Here is a 25,827-nt window from a genome sequence, read left to right on the forward strand (position 1 = left end):
CTGTATGCTCTTACAGCTTTTTAACATAACACATACATGTATGTCTAAGTTGGTGATAAATGTGAGATCATTTCTGACAGCAAACCAGACATTGCAGTCACAACCACACACCAACAAGAATGCAGTTTGTGGTAAAGTGTTACCAGTTTTGTCTTAAAGTGATTCACTTGGGATTAGATTGTTTTTTGTGTGGCAACCTTTCTTTACTCCTTACCAACAGAGTTTAACACAATAAGCAGGATCTATTACCTTCTTTTTCCATAAAGAACACAGGTTCAACCCATATTTGCTCTCACTGGGCTGATCTGCGTGGGTCCCTTTTACAATAAACTGGTTGAACTGCAGTATCTTGTGTCAAGACAAATATAAATTGGCGTTGGGTTCTTTGCAGACTTGCCCATATAACTTTACACCAATCAGCCACAAGGTTAAAACTACTGACTGATGAAGTGAATTACTGATTTTGTCGTTACAATGCTACTGGGAAATCTTTGGGTCCTGACATTCATGTGGATGCCAGCTGACATGCTCCACCCACCCAAAAACTCAGTACATTTACATGACATTAGAGAAAATCAATTTATTGTGTTAGTCTGACTAAAACCAGACTTTGAAAATACATGCAAAAGTGGTAGTCCGACTGATTTTTGTACTGAATCGATTTTCTCAAAGTCGGACTAACACACCCAGATAATGTGATTGGAAGCAGAACATTGCATTGTAACAAGATGGTCAATGTTATTCACTTCACCCGCCAGTGATTTCAGTGTTTTGTCTGATGAATGTGTAGTTACAGATCATTTCTGCTTTATATGCCCAGGTTTCGAGTTATCTACCTGTAAAAATTGTGCCTCCACCCCAGTACAACAATATTTATGGAAATGGGGAATATTTATGTTTGTTTGTGCCCCTCAGAGCTTTGAAAATTATATTTTGGGAGACATGCACGGTGAGTCTCAGAGGGTTAACACTTTTTTAATTGTGCCAGTTTCTAGGAAAGTATCTTGCTCTCATCTTTCTTTTTCTTTTTCTTTGTCTTCTGATAAGATGAGTTGTAAAATTTGCTCCTTGTTTGTGGTTAATTTTTATCCACTTGACATATTTCCTGGTTTGTGATACCAAAATTTGGTAGTCAGAGTTTGGAAATGGACTCTGTAAGTACCTGAGTGAGGTATACAGAGTTATAGTTAAATATCAAAGCAAATACCCTAATGCCTGATGCAGTATTTACCAGCTTTTTCCTAATGCTGTTTATTTACCGTCTGAAAGATAAGGTGGAAAGAATTTTTCCTGTAGGAAGCTGTTTTTTCCCCACATAACCTGAATGCAGCACAAGCATAAAAAATTCTTTCCTCAGAGTCTGAAGTAAACAAATGATTCAGCACTGTTGGTGCGGCAGTATACACAGAAGATTAATAGGGAAGACCTGTGTTGCAAAACCTTTGTTGTTATATGGATACAGTTGCTCTAGTATATTGTAATTGTCAATTCAAATAGATGTAACTGCACTTGTTCTTTACACCTAGCAGCTCAGGGAGTTTTCATCTACTAATAATATAATTTGCTCCAAAACAACCAGAACTACAGCATAAGTGATAGTAGCAGAGCCACACTCGCAGTGATGTTTCCTTTTTTAGGGAGTTGTCGCCCATCACTGTATAACTGCAGCATACTTTTGTTTCTGCTTTTGTGTTGGCGGTGGTGTTGTGGTGGATGCTCGGTCAAAGTATTGGGTGTCAGGCACAGGGTTGTTTCAGAAAGCAGGATTAATATTGTAACACAAACTTACTTCTGTAAATCAACGCAAGTTATTTTGGCATGTGGGCATCAGTTAAATGCAGAATTTCTCAGTGTCAAGCATCTGCATAGTATTTCAGACCATATATGTGCTTCCAAATGCCCTGCAAACATTTGCTTTAGGCTATGTAACTACTCAGCTTAAAGGGATAGCTCGACATTTTGGCAAATTCGCCTATTGCCGTAATCCCTATAGTCATATGAGTAGGTACATTACCTTTAATTGTCAGTGTGTGCTGTTCTGAGATCGGTGGGGCAGAGCTGCCCGCTGCAATGGAGGTGAACGGTACAGGTTCCTCTCTCCCTCAAAACTAATCAAATACACCATCAAATGACTCCAAAACGCTCTTGTGGACAACTTGTAGCTTACACATTCACCACGCTATGAAATAATAATGTAATATTACGAGACAGAGTTGTTTTGAAGCCAAATGCAGAGCCGGAACTACATTCCAGACATACAGTACTTGCTGTGCGGAGTGATTTCAAACAGCGCATGTTTAGTGCAGTTACTCCCATCATCAAAACAACAAGTTTGTTGAGAAGAAGCCCGAATATACAGAGGAAGAGTTACAGGTTTTGGAAGAAGACAGAGAGCAAGAAGAGAGGTTGAGGCTGCCGAGCAACCAGGGGCTGAGGGGAGACCCAGAGCCGGTGGTGTAAATGTGGGGCTTACTGGCCACTTTATTAGGTACACCTGTGCAGTATAAATATAGAATACACCTCAAAATAATCACCGGAACACGGGGAGAACATACTAACTCCACACTCATAAATCACCACAACTCCTGAGGGAACAACAACATAAAATGTTCCCTAGCAGTCTGTTTATTCCCAACAATGAGAAGTAATGCCAGTCACTTCACTATATGCTCTGGGCAAGCACTTATCCATAACATAACCACAACAACATTTGCATTTTAGCTGAGCAAAATACACAACGATCACTTACCACGTCTGCTCATTTTGTGATGCCGACAGATGGTATGACAGTATCTTTCAAGAAAAGCGCTTGAACCATTCCTGAGCTTCTGCGCTCCATCCTTTCAGCGTAGTCCTCCGGTAAAAAATGGCAGGGGCACACAAACATTTTCCGGACCGTTTCCACAGGCGTGTTGGGATCGATGTCCAGCACAAATAGCCATTGTTTCATCCTGTCCGTATTACTGGTTGGAACTACGTAAAACTTCACTTTGCTCCATGTCCTCAGCTTGTTACGGCAACCTTTTACAATGCATGTGTAAACCATGATTTACAAAAACATTTGTAAACTTTCCTCAAACCTTCTGGTGTGTCCAGCAGACGATACCGCAAATGGCTACAAGCAGTAACAACGACACTGTCTCAGCTGCGCACTGTGTCACTCCGCCCAGTGGTTTACTCAAGAAAGTAGTTCCGAGTATTTGCTTCATGTGTCCTAATGTTACTTAATTATGCATTATTATTTCATAGCATGGGGAATGTGCAAGCCGTGTGTTTTCCACTAGAGCGTTTTGGAGTCATTTGATGGTGTATTTGATTAGTTTTGAGGGAGAGAGGGACCTGTACCGTTCACCTCCATTTCAGCGGGCAGCTCTGTCCCACCGATCTCAGAACAGAGCGCACTGACAATTAAAGGTAATGTACCTACTCATATGACTATAGGGATTACGGCAATAGGCGAATTTGCCAAAATGTCGAACTATCCCTTTAAAGCAAATGAATCTGGGCCATGACTACACCTGGTAGTGAAAGTTACAATTTCCTCTCATTTTATTATTCATGCAAACACTAAAGTATGGAGCTAGAACAGTCTCAAAATGAATAAATGCACACAGAAATTAATAACTGCACAAAAAAGGATTCACAAATGTATTTGGGGATTTATATATGTGTGTGTATATATATATATATATATATATGACTCAAAACACAAACACATTTTCAATGCACACAAAAATATGTTTCATTCCATATATAAGTAAAAGAAAATCCACATATAAAAAATAAGATTTATAAACATATTATGTTCCAAAACGTCTAATTTGACGTCCATCTTAAGACGTCAAATTTGTGCCTCTTAAGAGGACAGAAAATGCCGTGTTAAAATGTCAATTTTTAATGTCTTAAGATGTTGTACTTCTTAAGACTTCAGAAAATGCCCTGTTAACACGTCAGTTTAATTGGGTGCTGCCACTTCGTCTGTTTCTGAGGGGGAGACCCTTCTGAGGGCCTAAACACAAGAATCTTTGCAAGAGTTCAAAATTACCGGCACACCACCCTCATAGAAATGCACTGTCCCAAATACTAATCATAAGACATGTCACAGGTATGTAGGCAAAACGTACCCTCTACCAAGAGACCACATGGCCACAACGAAGGCATACGTACAGCCCAACGCAGCTGCTACGTCAAAAGGAGGTGGAGCATGGAAGCCTTACATCAAAAGCGGGTGGGTATGTTGATGCCAACCAATAGCAACGGATCAAACATCCTAAGACGTTAAAAACTGACGTTTTAACATGGCATTTTCTGTCATCTTAAGAGGTACAAATTTGAAGTCTTAAGACAAACGTTGAATTAGACGTTTTGGTCCATTCGGCGTTCCATACGGAGGCTTAGTAACAGAGTAATGTAACACGTTATAATTTCAAAAACAGGAGAAATAAATTAGTAATAGTAATTAGATTATAGTTACAAGCCCAGGTTACATTACCATTGCCGCCCCTCTCTGCTCCTCTCACCCACACTTAAGTATCCGTTCTGGGATACACAGTGTTGGCTCGCCCTGCCGACGTATACATTTGTTCATTTTGAGACTGTTCTAGCTCCATACTATTTGCATGAATAAAGACTAAAAACAGGATAATAAAAAACACATTAGATTTTAACGGAGGTCAGGCACCCCCTGTGGGGAGGCACTCATGTGATTGGCTGTAAAGGAATGAGACATCTGATTGACTGCAGACAATCCTCTCATAGAAAAAATGCATTTGTGAATCGAGTCACGTCAGGGGAGTCTCAAAATTCGCACACATAAATAGAGGTCGACCAATAGTGGATTTTTAAAGGCCGATATAATAACGATAGTTTGGAGTAGGAAAAAAAACGATAGCTGATTAATTGGCCGATATCCCAATCACTGGGTGGTGCTTTAAGACAAAAAGTTTTTATCTTATCCTCGATTAGATAAAAACCTTTAATCTTAACAGTCTGGTTCTTTATCAATGCTAAGTTAAGCTAAGAATTGAGGTTTTTCTAATTAACATTAAAAAATAAATACATTCAGAACAGGATTAGAAATGATTTATATATTTAAATAAACTAAATATTGTTTCTACAGCAGGGACAGTTAAGTTTACAACAGTCACTATATGCAGTGTTTCCCCTAGGATGTCTGTCTAGCTTACATATGAGGTGTCTCAAGATTTAGGAAAATACAATATTATTGAACATAATAAAAGTAAAAAGTCACTTGACATGTTTCAGTTTTATGCAAAAATGAATCAGTTCATCATTGAATCCAAGTGGACATTTGTTACTTTGAGGCATTCTTGAGATATCATTCTCGCAAGGATGGGGCGGCAGGAGCAAAATGACATGCTGCTGTGTTGTGCTATGGCCTATTCAAGTGCTGGAAGTTGTTATTTACGTGGGGAGGTGCCCATCAGGCTACGCCGGGGGCTACGGCGAGCCTTCTGCGTAGCCACGTACCCTACGACGTAGCGACGTCGTTGATTTAACGCAGGACCATAAATCAGGCTTCACTCTCACTCCCTCTAGCAGCTCCTCCCCTCAGCGAACAGAGGGAGAGATAGCAGGGGAGGAGAGCAAACAGCTTGTTGCGCTGCAGGGAAAAAAAACCTTTGCAACCATCGGCAACTATTGGAGCCTTTTTTCACCGATAACGATAGTTTGGAAAACGTCCTACCAGTGACCTCTACACACAAATTCAGGGAAGTTTACAAATTAAAAGCACTTTGTAAATGCAGGTTCAACAGTTCACATGAAAATTGCAAATACTTTTACATGCGTACATTTGTGAATTTCAATTGCACATATTTAAAACACGAAATATTTGTATGTGCATCACAAATATGTTTATAAATCTTATTTTTTATATGTGGATTTTCTTTTACTTATATATGGAATGAAACATATTTTTGTGTGCATTGAAAATGTGTTTGTGTTTTGAGTCATGTATATATATATATGAATAAATCCCCAAATACATTTGTGAATCATTTTTTGTGCATTTATTAATTTCTGTGTGCATTTATTCATTTTGAGACTGTTCTAGCTCCATAGTAAATTACAATGACAACATTAATATTGTTAATGACCAATTAGGCTTGCAGCGATATATCTGTTTCAAGGTATACCCTGATATAAAAGTTGACAGCTATGGTACCGTGTACATTTGCTCATCTATGATATTGATGAAATATGCAATTAGATGGAGATTCTCGCCTTTAGACACTTTCAAAGGAGAGACGTTTTATACATGCTTACATTAACAAAATGGTTTCAAGTTTCAATTGTAGTAATAAAACGTTTGTTCAACCAAAAATTACCTTTATTCTGACTGATAGTAATATAAATTCTGTAATCTGTCCAATTCTGTTATCGAACCATGAAAATCTCATACTGTTGCAACCCTACAACCAATAGGTGTGGTCCATGGATGTATTAAGAGACCTGGATACAGCATTGAACGTGGGTCCCTGTTCATTCCTATGAGAGTTGTTGAGCGGTACATGAAGCCAAAATGGTTCAACTGCCATGTTATAAAATTACCTGGATGATTTGGGGCACCACTGTTTGGCCACAACAAAAATTGGCTTCAAAGCCCGGCTCATTTCTTGGGGCCAGATTTATGTGACTGAAGCTAGCAATCTTTAGCTGAAATGCACGGTTAGCTAGTAGGCTAATAGAAAACATTGCAGTAGCTAACATTAGCTTGCAAGTAGTCTTGTTCAAGATGTAAATTGGCATTTGCTAGGATAGTGAAGGCATGACCCCACCTACTCTGCCTCTGAATGGCTTACCCTGACATTCTTACTCTAGTCAATCCCACTCCTTTGCCTAAACCTAACCAACCCAACCAATGTTGGCAATGAGTACTAGCGATTCAGAGGGAGAGTACAGTGGGTCATGCCTATGCCACCCTAGGAAACATTAAAGTTGTCATTGTTGGAAAACGGTGCCTTTTCAACTTTGAAAACATAAAATATAAATTAAATTAAATAGCTATTTTTGAAGTAGCCAGGGATTAATGGCAGTTTAAAGTAACAAGAAATTATATTGTGCCATCTTAGGCTGTGGAATTTCATATTTTATGACTGTTTTTCTCCTTAATGTTTTGATAGTTTTGTCAACCCTGTTACTGACAAAAGTATTACTATATCTAATGTCCCTAATCAGACATATGTAATAGATGGCACATTTATGAGCAGTATTTTAGTCCCTGTTTTTTTTTTTAGATTCTTTTCAGATGTGGATTTTCTTAGTTTTTTTCAATTTGATATTTTTCATTCAGATTATCAAGTGCACCCTAATTTTGCATGGTGATCACATGTCTATTAAGAAAAAAGAGGATTTTTTTTTTAGAAAAGAAGTATTGAAAGAATGGCCCAGTCCAAAATATAATACAGTTTAATTACAGTGGCAATAGTTGAAAGTTCATTTTAAAATCCATCCATCCATTTTCATAACCGCTTATCGTCTTGGGGGTCGCTGGGGGGCTGGAGCCTATCCCAGCTGACATTGGGCGAGAGGCAGGGTACACCCTGGACAGGTCGCCAGACTATCACAGGGCTAACACATAAAGACAGACAACCATTCACTCCTACGGACAATTTAGAGTCACCAATTAACCTGCATGTCTTTGGACTGTGGGAGGAAGCCGGAGTACCCAGAGAAAACCCACGCTGACACAGGGAGAACATACAAACTCCACACAGAAGGGCTCCCTCCTGGGCTCGAACCAGGAACTCTCTTACTGTGAGGCAACAGCGCTAACCACCACACCACAGTGCCACTGATTTTAATAGTATTTTTTTCAGAGTGTTCTCTGGCACTTGCAGTATTTCCGAACACCCCCATTGTCTTTAGATGTGAGAGGGTGTCACACTTTAGTCTTTTAGAAGTCTTTTTTAAAGTCTTCAGCCATGAGTGTTTTCTTTCTGAAACAAATGAACCCGGGTTTAGTTTGTTGGGCTTTTCGAAGCCTTCCTAAACACCCCTTGAGGTACATTTCACGCCACTTTGGTAGAGAGTACAAATGGATGTAAACAGAATATGAAATCAGTATTTTATAAATGATATAGGCAACACTGTTTAGCAAAAATGTTTGTAAGGTAAAGAGGCAGTGTGAGAATTGTTTATTCACCCAACTTTTGTCTGTGTTGTTTAGGTGAGCAGCCCAAAGGTAACCTCATCTCTGATGTGGATGGGAAACATAGTGAGTACAGTAGCTGGAGTAATGAGGCCTACTTTCTCTGTTATACACTTTGCATTTGACTGTAAAGATAAGACTTTCTTTATTTATGTTACCTTGAATAGTCAAATAAAGGGTTCATATTCGGAATTTTTCACTTTAGGTCTAATCATTCTTTAAAGAATAGTCCACCAAAGTGCTGTCTTGGAGTATTTATACCATCTGCCCATAGGCTTGAAGAGGAGAGTAGCTGTTACAGTGGCTTACAATGAAAAGAAAATTTAGACTTCATTTCTGCAGCCTGATCTACTTCTCCATGTTTGATCTGTACACTCAGTACTGATGTTGGTGACATAATTCTGGGCAAACAAGTGTCATTTGCAGTGTTAATTTTGTTGACGAAAATGGAAATTTTTCATCAACAACCTTTTTTCCATGACTAAAATGAGATGATGACAAGCTAAAAAAAAAAGATCTTGGTAATACAAAGATGAAATCTATCTTTCATTTTTGTTGACAAGAAAAGACGTGTCGAAAATGTTAGTGACGGACCATTGAACTTTGAAAACCAAGAACGGCCATCCTTGTAATTATCTTCAAATGCTGCATGAGTGACAGGCTGGTAAACTCCAGTTAATAGTCTGCGCCAGGATGTTTCGCTAGCCAGAAAAAACAGTCACGCCAGAGCAGCATGGGTCCATAGTGCAAGTTGTGATCTGTAAATCAGCGGTAAATAATCATCCATGTGTGTCTGACTGTGGATGGTGGAGCCGCTGAATGAATTTGTGGAGGTTGTTAGTTGCAGCGAAGGACCACTCAGGTCCCGACTGTCTCAGGAAAGTTTGGTTTGATGCTGTTTGACAGGCAGGTAGGAGGCTCAGTTATCTGTGAGTGTAGCTGTGCTGTAAGTAAACAGTCTGAACTCAGGTCAGTTTTCTTGGACAGAGATGAAAGTTTAGTTTTAATCACCAACTCTGACACAAGTTTAAACCTCTAGACTAACATGTTGCAGACTAAGAAAGAATTCAGGCTTTAATGAAGTTATTTCTCTGCTTCTTATCAGTGAGATGGGTAAGTCAGAGTTTACAGTAAAAATCTAAAATAGCTGTGAAAATAAACTCTGGTCATTTGACTCCAACTTGATCAGTGATGTAATCAGCCAGATTACTACAAACACCTATGTACCATTAAACTAGCAGGGGAAGTGAATGTTGTCATGTGAAGGTTTCAGTATTGTGCAACTGCTGCTTGTTTCTCCAGCAGCCGGCCCATCAGATGAAGATGAAGGTGGACGACAAGGGGCCCTCAAGAGGATTAGTGCTATGTGGTCCTCCTTCCGCAAGGGCAAAAGAGACAGTGAGTATTGCATTACATTTCCACACCAAAGAAAAAACAGATTTTATTTGCATTGCAAGTACTTCCAGTTTCTTGTTCACTGTTACCTGCTGGATGCTTGGTCACATTGTGGTAATGGGCTAAGTGACTGCTGGTATATTCTAGTCAAGAGGCAAGTGAACAGTTGCTGTTCTGAACATATACTGAACAGACCTTACAAACAGTTTTAAGCTGTTGTGATCAGAGAACTGCTGCAGACACCAGGTGATTTCCATTTGGCTCCTCATTTCCCTTAATTGCGTTTTAGATACTCAGGGAAAAAAAACAAAGTCAATATTTTTTTAACTAAGATGTTGCCATTCCCCACTGGGCAAATTATCACCCTATCCCTAGCAGTGATGGATTATCACTTGGACTATTATGAGGACGATCAAAAGTCATTTAATCTTGATATTTATTTATTTGAACTGTAGTACACAGGCAAGGAGGTATGTCATCTTAAAGAGAATACACGAAGAATGAAAGCAGAGCATTAATACGACAAGACTTGTCTTTGACGACAACATGTATCCGAAAGTGGTGGAATTTTTTGCGCTCACTGCTCTCCTGTGCTTACTGTGGAGGACAACTTTTGCTACAAATAGTGGACATGCTGATACCATACCTAATTAAATTAATTAAATAATTGTGTCTACAGATAAGTGATCCAATCTGTGGAACTACAACAAATGAATATGCAGAGCTTATCAACATTGTTATCCTGCAGACTTTGTTTCACATCATATTGACTGGAACGTTGAGGCCGACTGGACCAAACATTCAGCTCTCCATACAGTCAGAAAAAGTGATTACAACATGTGAGCTTCCCTCACTTTGTGAGGGATTACAGTATGTGTGACCCACCAGTATTGCTGGGCAGTAGGACAAAATTTTCATGTCACGTTTTTTAAAAAAATCGTATCGGTTTCACTGTATTTGACGGTATTTTGCTCGGGTTCGGCCCACTTGACATGCTGCTATGTTGTGCTATGGCCTATTCGAGTGCTGGAATTTGTTATTTATATGACAACGCCTGAATGCAACACAGGCTCCACTCCATTAGTGCCGTGCTCTGTCATAATTGTTGGCTTGGGTCAGGAAAATGCGTCCCGAGCCGTACTCTAGTGTGTGTGTGTGTGTGTGTGTGTGTGTCTGTGTGTGTGTCTGTGTGTGTGTGTGCATCATGTACAGCTAGTTGCATATAGAGGAAACACTGCTTATTTTGGTATGAGTTCTTCTGGGTCATCGTGTTCTTCAGCAACACGTACAGTTGCTTCGCTTTCAGGACTCTCTCGCCAGCTGTCTTGCCTCTAAACTTTTCTTTATGCTCTCACTCTTGCCAGCTCTAGCATGCCTGTGGTGTGCAGCGGTGAAATGGGTCCCAGCTGAAGCACTTTCCCGCTGCACACATTCTGGACGTCGTTTGGGCTATTCACCGGTATTGCGGTATATGAAAAATTCATATCATAATGAAAATAAATACCGGTTTTCGGTGCAAACCGGTATAACGCGCAGCCCTACCCACCAGCAATAAACACTAGCATCTTGTAATATATTTTTCTGGACCCACAATGATCTACATAACAATGGTAGTTGAGAATGAATGTGTGAATCTCTGAGAAGTGTTTTGGTCAACTTGCAGAGAAATTGGCTGTCTCTATCATCCGGCTGTGGTATTAGTTGATAAAAAGTAATCATCATTAGTTTTTATCACTTGCAGGCATGAACCATTTATCTTGTTTACTAGTACAAGCAATTAACTGTCTCACACATGTAAATAAACCAACATGCAAGTTTCCCTGTATGTAGATATCCATGCACTTATCCATGGGGATACAACGATTTATCGGCTGAACATTGTTATTGGCCGATAATCGCCTCTTGACTGCCATTGACCTGTCGGGAAATAAGATGACACACACCGCTTGCTCAGGCTAAAAGGCTGGGCTTCAGACAATTGGCCACAAACTTAAATTAATGAGCACATACTAGAGGTGGGTGATACTGCCCTAAAATAATACCACCATATTTCAGGGTGTTTTTGTAATAACGATAGTCTTGACAATATGACAAAAGGTGAAAAAATATATATATATAATTATTATTATTATTGATGATGATAATGGTAATAATAATATTAAGGATCCCAGAATTGCAACAAAATAAGTGATATAGTTTTACAGTTTGCCTTCAAATATTCAGTAAAAAATAAAGAAAAATGATCTCTCATTTCTTTAGTCTGTCAACAACAACAGTAACACAGAGTAAGATTAAGATTCTATATTCAACATTATTAGTACAACAAAATAAAATGTACCACAAATTACACATTTAAACAGTTTCCAAATACAAAAATTTTTACCCTGGGATCTATATATGTAAATCAGCAGGTAATTTCCTTCTTTTAGCAAAATCCTAAATGATTGAGGTATTGTTTTCCACCTGGACCTTTATGCTCTGCCATTTCTCCTCTAATCATCACGCTTTAACCTGTGACAGGCTGTTATGCTACCATAACTATTGCACATTCACATATATGTAGTTTTTATTGAGCCACGAGCGTCACATAGGTTTACATTGTCAAAGGTTTATGACAAAATCACTTGATGACACCGGCTTCCGTGTGCGCATGGCAAGAGAGGATAGGGAGAGATGTTGTGCTGCTGCCAGCTTAGCCGCTGAATGAGTTTTCTCTGAGCGGTAAATCGCTAAAAGAGTCTGAGAAGTCCGGGGCTGTTCATAAGACATTCAGGATGCCACAGTTAATTCCACACTATTGAAGTTGCTCCTATTTGCAACCAATGTAGAGTTGGTGATAATTTCAGATGTTAGCAATTGGCAGCCAGTGGCCAAAACTAACTGCCAATAGAGGTTGCATTAAGTTACAATATGATGGGTTCTCACGCTATTCAGTGAAATTGAGAACTGGGCAAAGATGAACTATCAGGCTGTCATGATGTGTTCAATGTAATCTTGTGAAATATAAATTTTGGTGAGAATCTTGAGTAAATACAGCTGTTTGAAGGAGAAATGTGTTTATTTGTTGATAAGTAGATATAAGAGAGGGAATTATGGTATATGGTAATATATAGTAAAATGCATTTTGCAGCAGTTGTTTTTTTAAAGATGTTTTTTGTATACATGGTTATATTAAAGGTTGCTTTATGAATTTGTATGATTTGTGCTCATTCAAAGATAGTGTAGCGGTTCATTGCTCTAAAACAGTTTTTTTTTGTGTTGATTTCTTTGTTTCCCTGACAAAAAGGGAAATTAATAACAACAAAAACAAAATAAACAACAACATAAAAACATCAGTATCAGCCCAGAATTTCAAAATTGGTGCATCTTTAGTTCCAGGCCCTACTTACTATGTACAGTACAGGCCAAAAGTTTGGACACACCTTCTCATTCAATGCGTTTTCTTTATTTTCATGACTATTTACATTGTAGATTCTCACTGAAGGCATCAAAACTATGAATGAACACATGTGGAGTTATGTACTTAACAAAAAAAGGTGAAATAACTGAAAACATGTTTTATATTCTAGTTCCTTCAAAATAGCCACCCTTTGCTCTGATTACTGCTTTGCACACTCTTGGCATTCTCTCGATGAGCTTCAAGAGGTAGTCAAGAGGTATGATGTTTCAGTGGTGATGGATTTAGTGGAGATGTAGAGCTGGATGTCGTCAGTGTAGCAGTGGATGTTGAAACCATGGCTTCGAATGATGTTGCCATGAAGGTGAAGGGGTGAAGAGAGTGGGGTTGGGGGTAGAGGACAGGTTGATGTAGATGCAGTCAATTTTTGTCTGGTAAAATGAAGGGAAAGAGTTACAATTGTCGCCTGTGAAGGATGTGGAGGTGTTGTCACAGGGTTTAAGAAGTTTGTTTATGGTGGAGAAGAGGGCCGTGGGATTGGTGGAGCCAGAGTGTATGAGCTGTAAGTAGTAGGTGGACCAGGCTGTGGTGAGAGCAGTTTTGTATTGCTGAAGATAGTCTTTATAGGCTTGGAGATGCACTGTTAAACCGTTTTTCTTGGAAAGTCTTTCAAGCTGGCACTTAAGGGATTTCGTCTGGTGGAATTCAGGAGTATACCAGGGGGCTGAGTGTGTGAATAAGACTTTTAGTTTTGAGGGGAGCTAGTTGGCCGAGACAGGAGGAGAATAAGTCATTATGGTAGTGGACAAAATCGGAGGAAACGGAAGAAACATAACAGTCACCTCACTCATGGTTGAAAACGTAAACCAGCACAAAAATTACCAACATAAGCCACCATGTTCTGAACAAACATGTTGTAAATACAAATTAAAAGTCACATTTGCATTCTGGAGCATATAACAGAAAATACATCAAACTAGTCACTAGACATTAGTCCAGCACCACACAGGCATGATGGGAAATGAAGGCGGTCCTATTGCTGTATTACATATTTTTTACTCCCTAGTTGGGCTCTAGAGCATATCCAGATGACACTGGGCAAGAAGTAGGGTACACCCTGGACAGGTCACCAGACTATCACAGGGCTGACACAGACAGACAACCATTCACGCTCACATGTACATATGGCCAATCAACAGTAACCTTAACCTGCATGTCTTTGGACTGTGGGAGGAAGCTGGAGAATCCAGAGAAAACCCACATTGACAAACTCTTGCAAACTCCTGGCCAGCTGGTGGATTCAAACCTGGAACCCTCTTTCTGTGAGGCAACAGCTTCAACCACTGCACCACCATGCAAATCTGACAGCATGTGACTGATAGAAATAATACCAATAGACAGTGAAAGAACACAACATATTTTAGGAAGTAAATAAATGATCTATAAATGCTCTAAATAAAGTCATTTGTTTGTGAAAGGCTTCAAGTCTCTCTTTCAGGCTCAGGCCAATATTATAGGACTAATAATCATAGTGATTGTGTGGTTATATTATAGAACAAATATTTTGACCTCAGCTTCCAGAGTGAGCCAAGATGAACCTGGAAGGAAAGATTTTGACTGGAGAAACATTAAACAAAAGTGTTTTCACCATTCAGATTATACACAAAACTAATGAATTTTAGCTCCTCTCTCAACTCCTCTGAGGTGGAACATCCTTGATGATGGCGGACCTTGATCGATTTTCAGGTCACAGTCTATAGGACAGAGAGCAAGGACTGGAAGTAGCATATTGATGCAGATCTAAATGCATGGAATACAATTAAAGCCTTTTGAAATGACTACAGAGTTAAAGCAAAACTTAAAAGTTTCACAAATGTAGCCTACTATTTTATTAGATTGAATTACACTGTGTAGTGGTTTCAGTTTTGGTATGTATTAGACATCTGGATTGTCACAGATATAATTTGTACAGCACAGAAAGAGTAGCCTGTCTTGCCAATACATTCAGCTCTGTGAGTGTTGCAGCAGCTTCAAGAACTGTGTTAAAGACCACTTAGTCACAGCAAAGCCAGTCATTCCAATTAAAATGATACTGTAGTGTTTTTACCAAAACTGTACTCAGCTATTAGACACCAACCCAACGGACTCACCTCATGTCACCTCAAAGAAACAGTTTTTTTCAGGTAGGACATATCATCTCTGTATACCCCAAACCTTTGCCAGGCAAATTACTCCTACTGATCATAAAACTACAAATAGGCCAACCTGAAGCATTAATACATCCAAGTGTGGTAGGAGTTGCACCAACAAGCCTAAAACACACAGAGGCACAAAAAAGCCTTGCTGGGGTGCTTTTATTTTAGACAAAAAGGGAGGAATGCAGCAGGGAATACGTGAACAGGCTGTCAGCCAGTGAAGAAGACAGGACCAAGCTGGGCTGTATATGGGGGTGAATAATGGTCTTGGAACAGAGCAGTGGAGTGCAGTCAACAGAAGAGATGGATGGGTAGGCGAATCTGGGCCATCGTCTATGGGCCAGTGTCTGTAGGCAAATGTGTTGCAGACTATATAAATAAATAAATAATTCCATCAGTAAAGTGACAGATGCTGTCCAAACAGAGGATAAATTTAACTCTATTCAAGAGTCAGCATTAGGGCTGCCACCGACTAAGAGTTTTCCTAGTCGACCAATAGTCGTAATTAAGGGCCATTTAGTCAACAAATCGCCCACATGTTTACGATATTAATGTAATTATTAATTTATGTATTTCAGGAGGGGCAACACAGTGGTTTGAGTTCAAGGTCTGAGAAATAATACTATAACAATAAGTAACAATGTTAACTCTTAGCTACATTACAGAGAAATACCAAACTGTACTGAAGAACCTTAATTAATATAGGCCTATATTTTATTGTGCACGTCACACACTGAGCGAGCTGCCTGTTAATGACGCTGTTGGCAAAGCAGTAATGATTGTGCTAAGTGGCTAATAGGCATGTAGGTACTTCCATGTTTCAGATGATCCCTCATGTTTGTAGTCAATGAATGATAGGCAATTGTTTGCCTGCAGAGTTAACATATCACCTTGGGTTTGTCCTTCACCTTCTCAAAATGATCCCACACTTTGGATTTCCTGTCCAATGTGATATTAACTAGCCTATGTAATATCATATTGCAACTGATGAACATCTGGGAAAATACACCTCTTGTACTTTCAGAGGGAATGGCATGCTGGAGTTGTTTCTCCGTGAACAACATCCTGGAGTCATGTTGTCACAGTTTGGATAACACGTTTGGTTCCATCATGCCTTTACAGAAATCAAATTCCAAAAACGAATCCCCTAAAAAAACAAAGACAGTAAGCAGGTTGAAACATAGTGTTGCGTCCCTTCATTGAGGGCATTCTTTAGAATAATTTAGTCACCTGGCTCCGTCTTATGGGCCGTGTCTCTCAGCAACCATCTCTGCCAAAATTTGTGTTTTTTCCTTTCCTCCAGTATTCAATAACATTTATAATCTCCACAGCAGGGAGTGTAAAGTGACAAGCCTGTAGTGAGTCAAGACTAAAAGGCATGGCACTAATGTGATACAAACTGTCTCAGGTCAGGGACCAAGTGCCCATCCAGTGAGGCTTGTAAACCTTTCCTTCAGGATCACAGTGGTCACCCTGCATGCTAAAGCATAATGTATTTCTACATTTCTGTGTAGGAGTCAAAGACCCTGAGCCTACAGAGCCACTGGGCCCTGTGGTGGCAGACAACACATCCAGGCAGCTCCGCTATTTCAGTGGTCAGTACTTCTTTGAGTATCTGGTGGTGGTCAGCCTCAAGAAGACCAAGGACGGCAGCAGCTATGAACCTCAGATCTCCTACCAGTTTCCCAAGGTCAGTTTAATGGTGGAACAAAATGTACATACAATAGGGCAGTCTAACCAAATAAACCTGGAGTGTGTGTTGAGTCAGACACATTGCAGCTATCTTTATCAATTAGTGTAAAATCAAATACAAACACAGGACCTGAGGTTTCTTTCAGGAGAATTGGGCTTTGTTACCACTGTAAAGCAAAGGCAACCAAAAAATAAGTGACGTTCATATGTAGTGAAAAAAATGATTTTCTTTTAAGAACAGGTGTCTGGTTGTTTACTTTCAGAGGGATGGAATGGCGAAGTTTCAGAAGGAGGAGGAGGAGAAGACGCTAAAGGCAATCACTCTGTTTTGTTTCCCAGAGGGCATCAACTGGGCTCCTCTGACAGAATACCACAGGTACAACTGCTCCTCTCTCAGCTGTTTTATCACTTTGATAACTTTAATTCCCGTATTCGTAGTTCAGTTCAGTGTACATCAGTGTACATCCAATGTTCTGAGTTTTACTGGTTCATTTCCAGTGAGACTTTCTCCTTTGTTCTGACTGAGATTGATGGCAGCAGAAGAAATGGATACTGCAGGAGGTTACTGGTCAGTATGTACACTGAAGGTATCTTCACTATGTCATCATTTGGACCTCATGTCCTATGTTCATTAAAGTTTACTCTTCTTTCACTCTCCAATCTGCAGCCTGGAGGGAAAGGAGCTCGACCACCTGAGGCTTACTGTATCATCAGCACACTGGCTTGTTTCGGCCTCTTCTCCAAGGTGTGTTCAACTCAACATTTCTAAATCGGCAAATCTTTCAAATGGCTTTCAGGTTATTTCTTCATGCAACTAAATGGAGTTGTACATCATGAATTTCCAAAATATCAAAACTCTAGGAAACTGGAAATGTATATTTGTAACCACGTAGCTGTAGAATGTTATTGGTCTTGCCTTCAGCTCCAAAATCAACAGCCATTAAGTTATTTTGTGCTGTTCCTTTAGTCAGTGGCGGTTCTAGCCTAAATGGCATCCTGGGCGACACTCCCGACGCAGTTTGTTACTTGACATAGTTATTGTTATGGACAGTGTGTAACACACTGCTCGCACAGCAGGGCAACACAGCACAGCACAGCACAACACAGCACACACACTCAGTTGGAGCGGAGATTGTGTTGCTTTCAGGCGTTGTCACGTAAATAACAAATAACAGCACTTGAATAGGCCATAGCACAACACAGCAGCATGTCATTTTGCTCCTGCCGCCCCATCCTTGTGAGAATGATATCTCAAGAATGCCTCAAAGTAATTTTTTCAAGTTTGGAACAAATGCCCACTTGGATTCAGTGATGAACTGATTCATTTTTGGTAGTCATGCTCATTCACGTGAACGTGATAACTCAAAACGGCCTTGAGGGAATTTCTGTAAATTTGGCACAAACATTCACTTGGACTCGAGGAAGAACTGATTAGATTTGGGTGGTCAAGGGTCAAAGGTCAAGGTCATTGTGACCCTGCATCCAGGTAATTTCATTAAATTTAATACAAATGTCCACTTGGACTGAAAAATTAACTGATTAGAATTTTGTGGTCAAGGGTCAAGGTCAGTGTGACCTCATTATATATGTGTCTGTCCATAACTCAAGAATTTATGTACTAATTATGACAAAAAAAAGTCTAACAGGCTAAAATAATGGAATGGTGACTTTTTATATCCAAAAGGTTGAAGGTCAGCTTCACTGTGACATCATAATGTTCTGGCCAACATTTAGCATCATATCTCAGGAAACAGAGGGGGACATTTAGTCAGATACTGAATTGGTGACTCTAATCTTGGGTGTCCACCTTGAAACTGTGCTGATTGTACAGATCTCTTCTGCTGTCGGGGGGAAGATGTGCGTGAAGCATCCATGTTTTCTCACAAACATGGATGTGAACTATAAGAGGAACTTGAGAAACTTGACTGGTACACGGAGACATACAACTGCGGGGCTGTATTTCAAAGTTGCCATTCACCTCTGTCCATGTTGAACTAAGCTAAAAGTCTCTCCAGTGTTTGCCACCAGGCTTTTAAAACTTTTTTTTGAAACACTTTATTTGGTGTGTGTGTGTGTGTGTGTATATGTATATATATATATATATATATATATATATTGTGTGTGTGTGTGTACATATATATATATATATATATATATATATATATATATATATATATACAGTGCCCTCCAAAAGTATTGGAACAGTGAGGCCAATTCCTTTATTTTTGTTGTAGACTGAAAATATTTGGGTTTGACATCAAAAGATGAATATGGGACAAGAGATCAACATTTCAGCTTTTATTTCCAGGTATTTACATCTGGATCTGATACACAACTTAGAAGATAGCACCTTTTGTTTGAACCCACCCATTTTTCATGAGAGCAAAAGTATTGGAACATGTGACTGACAGGTGTGTTTTGTTGCCCAGGTGTCTCCCAATTACATTGATTATTCAAACAATAAATAGCACTGAATGTCTGAGCTCAGTTTCAGATTGGGTACGATAGGTTTTGCCTGTGCAGACTGCATTTAGAGGTGGAACCAACATGAAAACCAGAGAGCTGTCTATGGGTGAAAAAGAAGCAATTGTGAATCTGAGAGAAGATGGACAATCAATCAGAGCCATTGCACAAACATTGGCCATAGCCAGTACAACCATTTGGAATGTCCTGAAGAAGAAAGAAACCACCGGTGTACTAAGCAACAGACGTCGAACAGGTAGACCAAGGAAAACATCAGCAGCTGATGACAGAAACATTGTGAGAGCTGTAAAGAAAGACCCTAAAACAACTGTTAGTGACATCAGCAACAACCTCCAGAGGGCAGGAGTGAAGGTGTCACAATCTACTGTTCGCAGAAGACTTCATGAACAAAAGTACAGAGGCTACACCAGAAGATGCAAACCACTCATTAGCAAGAAGTATAGGAAGGCCAGGCTGGAATTTGCCAAAAGGTACAGAGATGAGCCTCAAAAATTCTGGGAAAAAGTTTTATGGACTGATGAGACAAAGATTAACTTTTTCCAAAGTGATGGAAAGGCGAAAGTTTGGAGAAAGAAAGGATCTGCTCATGATCCCAAACATACAAGCTCATCTGTGAAACACGGTGGAGGTAATGTCATGGCTTGGGCTTGCATGGCTTCTTCTGGGACGGGCTCTTTCATCTTCATTGATGATGTAACACATGATGGCAGCAGCAAAATGAACTCAAAAGTCTACAGAAACATTTTGTCTGCTAATTTAAAGAAAGATGCAACCAAACTGATTGGGAGATCCTTCATCATGCAGCAAGATAACGACCCAAAACACACTGCCAAAACAACAAAGGAGTTCATCAGGGGCAAGAAGTGGAAGGTTTTGGACTGGCCAAGTCAGTCTCCAGACTTAAACCCAATAGAGCATGCATTTTACCTGCTGAAGAGGAGACTGAAGGGAGTAACCCTCCAAAACAAACAACAACTGAAAGAGGCTGCGGTGAAAGCCTGGAAAAGCATCACAAAAGAAGAATGCAAAAGTTTGGTGATGTCAATGGGTCACAGGCTTGATGCAGTTATTGAAAGCAAAGGATTTACAACTAAATATTAAGTCTCATTCACTTTAATCTATTTTAAGTTTATATGTTCCAATACTTTTGCTCACCTAAAAGTTTTGTGTTCCATTACAAATAATGCTATCTTCTAAGTTGTGTATCAGATCCAGATGTAAATACCTGGAAATAAAAGCTGAAATGTTGATCTCTTGTCTCATATTCATCTTTTGATGTCAAACCCAAATGTTTTCAGTCTACAACAAAAGTAAATGAATTGGACTCACTGTTCCAATGCTTTTGGAGGGCACTGTGTATATATATATATATATATATATATATATATATATATATATATATATATATATATATATATATATTTTTTTTTAAATTATGTAAATAATTAATATTACAAATACAGCCCAGTAGAATAGTATCATCAATTGCTTTTTCAGTCCACTAGATACATTTTGCTGCTGCAAAAAAATGTGAGATAAATATCTGATTAATTAAACAGATGCTGACAAAGTTTTCCTTTGGGGAAATTATTTAGAGCTGTATATCTAAAATTGCAATAATATTGTATCGTGACTTAAGTATCGTGATGATATCTTGTCGTGGATCGATGATTCCCACCCCTAGGCGACATTGAGGTCAACGTGAATGAAACAGGCTGACTGTGAAGATGGCGATTAGCAGGGAGAATAGGCTATATTACAGATGGGGTGGACACCGCAGAAGGGTTGGCATCAGATGAGAGAGAGACTATTGTGCACCCTGACTGCGTCATTGTTGGCTAGAGAGCCAGACAGCACCTAAGATGAGTAAATTCAGAACAACAAAGTGTTGAAAATAGCTTGATTTTAATTGAAAAAAAACTGCATAGTTATGCTGATGTTGGCTCACAGAACATATGATGTTGGGGTGCACATTCAAACACAGGATCCAGGGAGCTATTTCAATACTTTGTTTATAGACAAAGTGGGTGAACAGTTTTAAGGTGGTTGTCAGATTTTAAAGGGACCATTAAAGGAAAATGTTACAGCTCTGCATAATGTTAAAGAATAGTAATAAAAAATAATAGTAGTAAGTTAGGTTATCATTAAACTCTTGCCATTAATGCATCCACTATGTCATTAATCTTATTTTCTTCTTAACAACTGGTTAAATTCAGGAGTCTTTGCAAAATAAACACAAAACAATCTGTTAACTTTCAAATAATACATGCAGGATCAAGCCAGTAAAACATTATAAAGGTGAGAAGTTCTTATACCACCCACACCAGTCCTCCCTTTGTCCTGCCTGACATGATTAGGAGGATAAAGAGAGTCACAGGCCTTAAGGGTGGAGTTACATAATCTCGTGGGTAGTGGTCTCGTCAGGAGTGACAGTCTGATGCAGGTTTGTGCTTTAACAATAATGTTGAATTTATTAAATTACAGCAGTCTTCAATCATTTGACTCAAATAGATAACTGTGTCATACAATATGCTACTTCAGTAGCTTCTTAAAGAAGAAATATTACTGGGACCACAACAGAAAATAGCAGAACATTTAATATCCAGGAGTTCACACGATCACTGACTATCTGTGTAACCATTTGGCCACAATTTAGCACATAGACCAAACACAGCCATAGATTAGGATTAAAAAAGAATTAAGAAGTTTGGGTTGTATTAGTAGCTCAGTCCATAGGGACCTGGGTTGGGAACCGGAGGGTCGCCTGTTCAAGTCCCCGTCCTGACCAAAATATGGAGTGTGGACTGGTAGCTGGAGAGGTGCCAGTTCACCTCCTGGGCACTGCAGAGTGCACTTAGTGCATGTATAGGTCCAGTTTGTGCATGTGTGTGTTCGGACCTGTGTGTAATTGACAAACAGAGTAATAAATTGAATTCCCCCTCAGAATTTAAAAATTTTAAAAAAAGTATCGGTACTGTGTCATGACTCTGTGTGTGTGTGTGTGTGTGCAGATATTTGATGAGGTGGAGAAGCGGCGGCAGATCTCCATGGCCATGATCTACCCATTCATGCAGAAGCTGAGGGAGGCTCCATTCCCAGCTCCAGGAAACACTGTGGAGATTAAGAGCTTCATTCCTGAGTCGGGCACTGAGGTCAGACCAGAACCCCTCCTCCTGCTCATAAGAGTCCACTTAGAGTTTGATGATATTGGTATCAAAAGTCTTTGTGTTTGGTTTTCCTGTTTACGGAAGTTTCACACCATTTTTAGTGTAATAGAATTAATAGATAAAAGGCACATCCAAAATGCATCCAGTTAAGCAATATTACACGAGGGTGTGATCTATGCTTTTGTGACTTATGTGCAATAATTACTCGAGTGTCATATTGCAATTATACAATGGTTACCAACAAAATAAAAGATATATATATATATATATATATATATATATATATATATACATATATATATACATATATGTATTTATATTGTTGGGCAATTTGCTTTTAAAATAGAACACTTTTTGCTAGCGTTATCTCCATTTCCATAGAAGTGACTAGTAAATGGAAAACAAGCAGTCACATTAGTAGACTCCTATGTAATGAATTCTAGTTTACTACTCCAGCAGGTAGGCCAACCCTAACACCTAGCAACAGAAACGATATCTAATCCTCGCTGAGTCAGCCAGTCAACTTGAGCTAAGGTTAATGCTTTGTACAGATTGTGGGATTTCCCAAACTAAATAAATACCATACATGTAACACAAAACTGCCATGTTGTAACCAGTATATCTGCTGAAAAAAATCTGTTTTCTATTGACGGATTTAGCTACAACATCCACAAACTTCACTCATTCACACAAACTTCACGTTGAGCCTTTCAAACTACATTTTCACACAAAACTGTTTGCTCCCTACTGCTGCACACAAAGGGAGGCCCGCACCTGTAGTTTTAAGGACGAGGTCCAGCTGCAGTATAACAGGACCATAAATGATATTCAGTAAAGAAAGCTGTTTTGCCAAAAAAAAAACAAAAAAATGTTTGCCATATTAATCAAAATTAACAACAAAACAATCTATTTCATCTCAGTATTGTAGCCTGCTTTTACTGCTTTTTGATTCAGCTCCAGTGCCATGGACATGGCGGAGTAATATTTTTAGTGATGAGCATGGTGTGCAGTCATGCTAATTTCATCATGTTCTGAGTGATCTTTACTTCCTCCACCTTTGTATTAGCTTAAAATCATGTGTGGACATCCTTAATAAAAGTTGACTTCTCACCTGAAGAGCCGATCTCCAGAACAATGACTCGCCAGGCAATATCTTTTTGGCCATTGTCTTTATAATGATTGTGGGTCGTTTAGCTCAGGATATTTCTCGAGCTCAACAAGTCTCCCCTCATCCATTCTTCGTCACACATGAGACACAGCAACAGCTACAGAGTTTTCTTTATACATCCATGGTGAGGAGAGGAGTCGAGCTGCCACAGGAACAGAGAAAAAGAGCTGGTATGGGAGCTGGTATGTACAAGCAGAAAGCAAGTGGGGCAAATATGCATTAAATTCAGGGGATGGTGAGGCTAGAAATAGGACAGCACTGTGAAGTGCCACATCTAGCCTCCACCGGTGTGGGGTTGCACATTAAAAAAAGAATAGGGGCGTATTTTTGAAGTACTGCGTTCGCCAACGGTGTGTTTTGGCTTTTTTTTTTTCTCAACAATTTATTTGTTGAAATCTTCTAATAAAGCAACTTTGCAAAGAAAAAGTCAATTGCACACAGAAAAGCGATAGATAGTCAGAGAGGATGAAACAAACCTCCAGGTTATACAAAAGTATTTGGAAATGAAAATGAAGATTGACAGTGAAATTATCACCCAAACTGTTGGTTGTAACCATCCATCACACTTTACAGACTCACTGCACACTGTGCACTTTCAGTTCTACCTCCAAATAAAAACTTGGATTGTCTGGCTAAACCAGGGGTGCGCAACTTGTGGCTCCAAAGCCCCTGTTGCTTTGACAGGAACAATATGGAAATGAATAATGGCTGTTTGTTAACATTTTAATTTTCATTTATCATTGTTGTAAACCTTTAGAAGTTCTTACATTTTCCAACTGTAAAAATGTGTAGCCTATTCACCAAATGAAAAAAAAATGTTTTACCATTTTATTAACCAAAATGTGTGTCATACATCTATGGACTGGTACCTTCCCCCAAAATGTTGCCAAACCTTAATAGCAGTAGCTAGTCTTGGGTCTCTTTAGCTAGGCTAGCTATGGATTTCAAATCCAAAAAAGGAAAAATCTTGTAGGAAAAATAGAGGATTTAATAGTGTGTGGACAGGTTTGTTTGCTTTTACAGCCTATGCTGCAAAGTTTAAGTACCAAATAATCATAAAGAGCCCACTGCAGATTAGCCACCTTGTGGTAAAACATTTTAATGAATCCTTGTTTAGACCATTACTAATGTCGATAGGCTAATTTAGACTCAATAGGTTTTTTTTTTCATTATTCTGGTCAAAAATGGCTCTTTTTATAGTGAAGGTTACCGACCCCGGGGCTAAACTGTTGGCTTGTTTACAACCTGTCTAATTGTTTGATTGCTCATGTTTCTGGCTGTGTTGGACCTATTTTTAGCTATGTCAGCAGTTCTGAGGTTTTGGAACTGATAGCCAGTACTCGAGACATCTGCCAATTCTGAAAAGTCTTAAAATGCATTAAAGTCAGTTTCCTCCATTTAAAGGCCTTATAATGTATTAAGGATTAAATTTAATTTGCAAGTCTGAAGTCTTGTCTCTTGCCTGCTGTAGGTGGTAATGTTAGTACTAAAATGTTTCTGTATGTGATTGTGGGCTGTCAGGAGACATTATACAACTATCATCTCAAAGTGGGATAGTGCTGCAGGAGGCTTTGTTGTGGTGTTTCAGGCAGCACCAATAAGACCAGCAGCAAACACTGTCACTACTGTTGTGTACAGAGCTGGGAAGTCATTTTTATCAGTTAATCAATCCATCATTTCATGCCACTGGATCATTGATTTAATTGATTATATCATGAATTTTTGTTATATACTGCTACAAAATACAATAATGTATATTTTCTGTGCTTTATGTACTGTAATGATAAATAATTCATCCCTTCTGTTTTTTTATTATACTTTGGTATCTTTGATATTTTCCAACCTAGACCCTATTTGCCATATTTTGTGCCTAAGTGACCAATTTTTGAAATTGGTTTAGTATTAGGCAAGACCACTGCAGCTAGCAGTGGCGAAACAGGCTGTTATGTAATTCCTGTGGGCAATTGAGCACCGTCAATGTACGTCCACTAAGGTTGTTTGTTTTTCCCACTGACAGGCTCAGATTGTTATTCTCAGATTGTTATTAAGTGTCTTATATTATGGGACGGATCCCTACAGAGATAGATCAGACCAGCATATTTTCACATCTGACAGGATGAATGAAGGGTTTATCTCAACCAAGCCAGACTTGGTGA

The 25,827-nt window shown here is 39.2% G+C and overlaps 1 protein-coding gene across 11 annotated transcripts in view; it reads left to right on the forward strand.

Moving 5' to 3' along the window:
- dennd2da (DENN/MADD domain containing 2Da) overlaps window positions 1–25,827 on the forward strand; it is a 52,268-nt gene that overhangs the window by 20,225 nt on the left and 6,216 nt on the right. For 4 of the 11 annotated variants that reach the window (XM_078170329.1, XM_078170327.1, XM_033629734.2 and 1 more), the window contains 7 exons: window positions 8,192–8,239; window positions 9,476–9,571; window positions 16,675–16,850; window positions 17,116–17,228; window positions 17,351–17,420; window positions 17,520–17,597; window positions 22,348–22,488. In XM_078170329.1, the coding sequence (XP_078026455.1) occupies window positions 8,192–8,239; window positions 9,476–9,571; window positions 16,675–16,850; window positions 17,116–17,228; window positions 17,351–17,420; window positions 17,520–17,597; window positions 22,348–22,488 (722 nt within the window). The remainder of the gene's footprint in view (window positions 1–8,191; window positions 8,240–9,475; window positions 9,572–16,674; window positions 16,851–17,115; window positions 17,229–17,350; window positions 17,421–17,519; window positions 17,598–22,347; window positions 22,489–25,827) is intronic. The other 7 variants (XM_078170328.1, XM_033629736.2, XM_033629739.2 and 4 more) reach the window with 3 other exon arrangements.

The sequence above is a fragment of the Epinephelus lanceolatus genome, chromosome 8 (genome assembly GCF_041903045.1).
Source record: "Epinephelus lanceolatus isolate andai-2023 chromosome 8, ASM4190304v1, whole genome shotgun sequence".
NCBI classification, from domain to species: Eukaryota; Metazoa; Chordata; class Actinopteri; order Perciformes; family Serranidae; genus Epinephelus; species Epinephelus lanceolatus.